General features: G+C 56.5%; 1 protein-coding gene across 1 annotated transcript in view; it reads left to right on the forward strand.

Moving 5' to 3' along the window:
* Positions 1 to 6,000, forward strand: part of ELN (elastin) — a 41,331-nt gene that overhangs the window by 12,445 nt on the left and 22,886 nt on the right. Inside the window, exons 5-10 of the mRNA XM_011976362.1 lie at positions 874 to 909; positions 2,233 to 2,325; positions 2,602 to 2,643; positions 2,733 to 2,813; positions 3,497 to 3,538; positions 4,846 to 4,917. Of these exons, the coding sequence (XP_011831752.1) occupies positions 874 to 909; positions 2,233 to 2,325; positions 2,602 to 2,643; positions 2,733 to 2,813; positions 3,497 to 3,538; positions 4,846 to 4,917 (366 nt within the window). The remainder of the gene's footprint in view (positions 1 to 873; positions 910 to 2,232; positions 2,326 to 2,601; positions 2,644 to 2,732; positions 2,814 to 3,496; positions 3,539 to 4,845; positions 4,918 to 6,000) is intronic.

Raw genomic sequence — 6,000 nt, forward strand, 5'->3', positions numbered from 1 at the left:
CTCCCGCCCAGAGGCAGAGACGCTTCTTACATGAGGCTGGCTGAGTTTCAGAGGGGTCCAGGTCCCACTAGTAGGAAATGAGGGACGAGGAGTGGTTAGTAACAGAGACCACACCCAGGGAAAGCCAAGGGGGACCTATCCAGGGTACAGCGGGTTCCATGTTTGGGATCCATCCCCGGAGAGGACTCGCCCCTGGGGCTCAGGACTGGCACTTGTAGGAGAGATCGTCACATAATTAGAAACAAACCTGGCACGGTTGTGAACTCCGACCTGATGGCCCATTGGTCCTGGCCAAGGCAATGGAATGTCTCCCGGCGCGGGAGACGAAGCGATTGGGCCCAGATGTGAGGAGGAGACAGCCAGAGGGACCCATTTGATGTCTCATAAACATCTTAGCAAGGAGGCTCCTGGGCTGCAGGGCAGGCTGGATGGAAGGACAGATGGGTAGTGGGGACACAGGAGTTCCCCAATGTAGGTGAAGGGGAGGGGACTGAGTCAAGAGATATCTGCAAGGAAGCAGAAGACAGATCTCACTGGCCTGGGTGAGGTCTCGTTCACGGACTCTGCTCTGTCCCAGCCCTTGCCGAAAGCCCTGCTGAATCCTGTTAGCCAGCAGGACTTCTAGGAGAAGCACAGGGCTGGCCCAGGCTTGTTAGGGATCGGTGCAATGACACCTGCATTGCGCATAGTAGTCGCTCACTAAACTACTGGTGAATGCTATTTTATCAGGATCGACCCTGAGCATCACAGGCTTAGGGACCAGCCCAGGGACCTGAGTGGCTGATCACAGTATTGCCCTAACTCCATGAGACCCTTCCCACTCTGGGCCTCGGAATGCTGCCTATACACCTGTCTCTGTTTTCCTATCCACAGGTCCCGGAGGGCTTGCGGGCACTGGCCTTGGGGCAGGTGAGTACTGACACCCAAACAAGATGCCCTTTGTGGGGACCAGACCCTGAGCTCAACCCAGGGCTGGTATGGAGCACAGTCATGGAACAAGGGTACAGGCCAGGTTCCGTCCTGGGCACTGATGGGGACTGATGCTGATACCACCTGCCCCAAGCAGCTGCCCAGGACATGAGGAAATGGCAGCTGAGTACCTGGGTTCCTTTATAACATAGTAGTGAAGGCTGCATGGAGGAAGCCCCACGGACCAAGGAAGCCCAGGGGAGTCACTTAACTCAGCAGGGGTTCAGGAAGGCATTCTAGAGGAGGCGGGTGGGGAAATTTGACCCCAAAAGATCCATGCAGTTTTCAGGAAGGCTGAAGTGAGAGGATCACTGGAGCCCAGGAGGCTAAGGCTTCAGAGAACTATGATCATGTCACTGCACTCCAGCCTGGGTGACAGAGAAAGACTTCATCTCTTTTGTTGTTGTTGTTGTTGTTGAGACAGAGTCTCACTCTGTCACCCAGGCTGGAGTGCACTGGCTCGATCTCAGCTCACCACAACCTCCGCCTCGGGTTCAAGTGATTCTTGTGTCTCAGCCTCCCAAATAGCTGGGATTACAGGCGTGCACCACCACGCTCGGCTAATTTTTGTATTCTTAGTAGAGACAGGGTTCCCCGTGTTGGCTAGGCTGGTCTCGAACTTCTGGCCTCAAGTGATCCACTCACCTTGGCCTCCCAAAGTGCTGGGATTACAGTCTCAAGCCACCGTGCCCAGCCACAAGACCCCATCGCTAAAGGAAAAAAAAAAAAGAGCCATATAGTTTTGTCAGAGCTGTCCGACACATTAACCCCAGCACAGAATCTAGTTATGGTGCTCAGGCACAGTGGCTCACACCTGTAATCCTAGCACTTTGGGAGGCTGAGACGGGCAGATGGCTTGAGCCCGGGAGTTCGAGACCAGCCTGGACAAGATGGTGAAATCCTGTCACTACAAAAAATACAAAAAAAAAAAAAAAAAATTGCCAGGCACAGTGGCATGCACCTGTAGTCCCACCTACTCAGAAGGCTGAGGTGAGAGGATTGCTTGAGCCTGGGAGGTTGAGGCTGCAGTGAGCCGAGATCGCACCACTGCACTCCAGCCTGGGTGACAGAGTGAGAAAAAAAAAAAAAAAATCCAGTACTGGTGAGCAGTGCTCACATAGATGTCCTGCAGGCATTGATGTCTGGCAGACAGCAGAAGAGCCTCCAATCTGCTTCCTGAGTGGGGCACGGCCAGGCAGGGCCAGTGTAGGAGTCTTCATGGCTGTGGTAGCTCAGGACCTCACCCCATCCTCCCCTCCGCAGGGCTCGGCGCCTTCCCTGCAGGTGCCTTTCCGGGGGCTCTGGTGCCTGGCGGAGTGGCTGATGCTGCTGCAGCTTACAAAGCTGCCAAGGCTGGTGAGTGGTGCTCTTTGGGGCATGCCACAAGCCCTCTGGCTGCCATGGGGCCCCTCCGCTTTGCAAAGAACCCCCTCAACTCAGACCTGGGAACTGGGTGGGTGGGATTGTTAGCTGCAATCTACTGGGGCTCAGGGAGGCAGCTAGCTGTGCCCAGTCTGCAGGTGAGTTAGTAACAGGGCCAGACCTCAATGCCAGGCCCTCAGCATGCAGCCCCGGGCCCTTCTGCCTCCCCACTGTTCCTTGTGCAATGCCTCACCTATCCTGGCTCTGCAGGCACTGGGCTCGGTGGTGTCCCAGGAGTTGGTGGCATTGGTGGTGTTGGCGGTGTTGGTGGCTTAGGAGTGTCTACAGGTACGATGGCTGTCCCCGAACTCCCTGGGTCAAGCTTGCAGACCTGTGTGGAGCCAACTCTGATGTGGCCCCTTCTGTACCAGGTGCGGTGGTTCCTCAGCCTGGAGCCGGAGTGAAGCCTGGGAAAGTGCCGGGTCAGTGCGGAGTCCCTGGGGCTGGAGGACAGAGGGCAGGGAGGGGCAGAGGGCAGGGAGGGGCGGGCAGGGCCTGGCTTCAGTCGGGCAGAGAAACTAGCCAGGCCCAAAGTGTGGTGCCTGCGTCTGTGAAATGGGGAGGAGGGGCCTGGCCTACTTCCTGGGCCCTTCTCCCAGGATCCTGGGGTAGAAAGAGACGGGCTCTGTGGCAGGCTGTCGGGCGACAGATGGGGAAACTGAGGCTCAAAGAGGCGAGTCAGTGTGGAAGGGCTTGCAGCAAGTCCTGACAGAGCTAGGGGAGCCCCGTGTCCTCTGACTCCCCATCTGGTACTCGTTCTGCCGAACCAAGCCCTTTAGGAAGTGACTTCAGGTTAAACAAAAGACTGCCTGAGTCTACACAGCAGGGAGGGACATCTGGAAGCTGTTAGCCAGAGGTGGGCTGGCCCAGCCATGTAAACAGGCTCCAGGAGACAGAGATAAATCCACACACCGAAGAGTTTGCAGATGACTTCCGAAACTCGTGGGAGGAGGGTTGTGGCCACCCCACGTCTGTCCCTGGCTGCCCCTGTCGGGCAAGGGGCTGTGGGTTTGAGGGCCTTGGAGCTGCCTGGGTGGGGAGGGCCGGGGAGGGAATCCCTGGAGGCTGAGCTACTGCTCATAACTTTGCTTTCTTTTGGCCACAGGTGTGGGGCTGCCAGGTGTATACCCAGGTGGAGTGCTCCCAGGCACAGGTGAGGGCAAGGAGGGGAACAGGGACTGTATAGGAAGAAAGCAGCCAGGACTCAGTGGCTCACGCCTGTAATCCCGTTGCTTTGGGAGACTGAGGCGGGAGGATGGCTTGAAGCCAGGAGTTTGAGACCAGTCTGGGCAACATAGTAAGACCCTGGTCTCTACAAAATAATTTAGCCAGGCATGGTGGTGTGCACCTGTAGTCCCAGCTACTCGGGAGGCTGAGGTGGGAGGATTGCTTGAGCCCAGGAGGTCCAGGCTGCATTGAGCTATGATGGCTCCACTGCACTGCAGCCCGGGTGACAGGGCAAGACCCTGTCTCAAAACAAAGAAAAAGAAAAAGAAACAGAAAAGCAGCCCCCTCAACCTCCCTAGTACTCCCCTCGCCTCCCTGAAAAGCAGAGGCCACCAGAAGCCCTGGGTCCTGACCTGAGCCATTTCCCCAAACACCAAAGCTCAGGCTAACAGACATAAGGTCCCTGGCAGTCCGTCCATCCCCTAAAGGTCAATCATCCTTCCTGCACCCCACCCAAGTCCTGATCCCAGGCACAGATCATCATCACAGCCCGAGGCGGGCCCCCAAGGACAGACCCCAGAGTGACCAGCTGTTTCCCAAAAGCTGTGAGTCACCAGGGGGCCACCCAATGAGTCTGCCCTGCAGGAGATCCTAAAGAGCTGCCCCTCACCCTCCTTTCCCCTGCCAGGGCCTGACCACCTCACCCAACATGTGACCTCCTGAATTCCCCCAAAAGCCCAGATTTAGGCTGTTCTGTGGGATTTGCTGACAGAGTGGCCCTTCCTCCCTCTCTCCTCTGCTACGCCGAGAGCCAAGGCTGCCCAGCCCCAGGGGAGACGGGAGAGGTGGAAGACGCTGGCATGGTCCCAGCTGTAGCTGGATGGCTGCTTTGGGGGCCTGGGTTGTGAACGAGAGCCCCAGAGAGCATGGGCCTCCCTGGTCTACGGGCGAGTGGCACCACCCAGCCGCTGTCCCTCTCTTTACCCTTTTTGCGGAGGGTGGTCGGGACGGCTTTTGTGATTAACTCCAGCATAGAGATGAGGCTGACTGAGGCACAAGCTCACATGGCTGGGAAATAGGATTAAAACTCAGATCTTCTGACCTTGAGCCAGACAGGGAAGGAAAGTCAGCACTAAACAGGTCCTTTCTCCACCCACCCCGTGAGCCGTGCCTGTCACTGACAGTCGGTCCCAAGGGAGGTCAGCTGGGGGACCTGAGGAGGGGAGGGGTTCCCAGCAGGGCCTGCAAGGCCTGCCTTCCTATGCTCACTGCTTTGTCCCCCGGCAGGAGCTCGGTTCCCCGGTGTGGGGGTGCTCCCTGGAGTTCCCACCGGAGCAGGAGTTAAGCCCAAGGCTCCAGGTATGCAGCTGTCTGGACAGAGAGCTGATGGTGGGGACTCTCCCACCACCTTCTGGCCCTGCGTGTGAAATGGGGTGGGATCCTGGACTGGCTCAGGGCCCTCTGGGTGACACCTTTTAGGTTCCAGCCCTGGGCAGCCTAGTGCTGAGAAACACCAGACTGTGGCTGGGCGCACTAGCTCACACCTGTAATCCCAGTGTTTTGGGAGGGTGAGCTGGGAGGATCGCTTGGGCCCAGGAGTTCAAGACCAGCCTGGGCAACATAGCAAGACCTTATCTCTACAAAAACATGATTAAAAAATTAGCCAGATGTGGTCACACACACCTGCGGTCCCAACTACTCAGGAGGCTGAGACAGGAGGATCTCTTGAGCCCAGGAGATCAAGTTTGTCGTGAACTATGATCACACCACTACACTCCAGCCTGGGCAACAGAAAGAGACCCTGTTCCCCACTCAAAAAAAAAAAAAAGAAAGAAAAGAGGGCCAGATGCAGTGGCTCATGCCTGTAATCCCAGCACTTTGGGAGGCCGAGGTGGGCGGATCACTTGAGGTCAGAAGTTCGAGAGCAGCCTGGCCAATATGGTGAAACCTCATCACTACTAAAAATACAAAAATTAGCCAGATGTGGTGGCGGGCACCTGTAGTCCCAGCTACTTGGGAGCTGAGGCAGGAGAATCGCTCGAACCTGGGAGGCAGAGGTTGCAGTGAGCCGAGATCATGCCCCTGCACTCCAGCCTGGGCAATAGAGAGACCCTGTTCCCAAACAAAACAAAACAAAACAAAACAAATAAGAAAAAGAAAAGAAAACCAGGTGCGGTGGCTCATGCCTGTAATCCCAGCATTTTGGGAGGCCAAGTCAGGCAGATCACATGAGGTCAGAAGTTCAAGAGCAGTCTGGCCAACATGGTAAAACCTCGTCTCTACTAAAAATACAAAAATTAGCCAAGTGTCGTGGTGCATGTCTGTAATCTCAGCTACTCAGGTAGCTGAGGCAGGAGAATTGCTTGAACCTGGGAGGCGGAGACTGCAGTGAGCCGAGATCATGCCACTGCACTCCAGCCTGGGCAACAGAACAAGACTCCG

Source organism: Mandrillus leucophaeus, unplaced genomic scaffold, assembly GCF_000951045.1.
Source record: "Mandrillus leucophaeus isolate KB7577 unplaced genomic scaffold, Mleu.le_1.0 Scaffold164, whole genome shotgun sequence".
Taxonomy (NCBI): Eukaryota; Metazoa; Chordata; class Mammalia; order Primates; family Cercopithecidae; genus Mandrillus; species Mandrillus leucophaeus.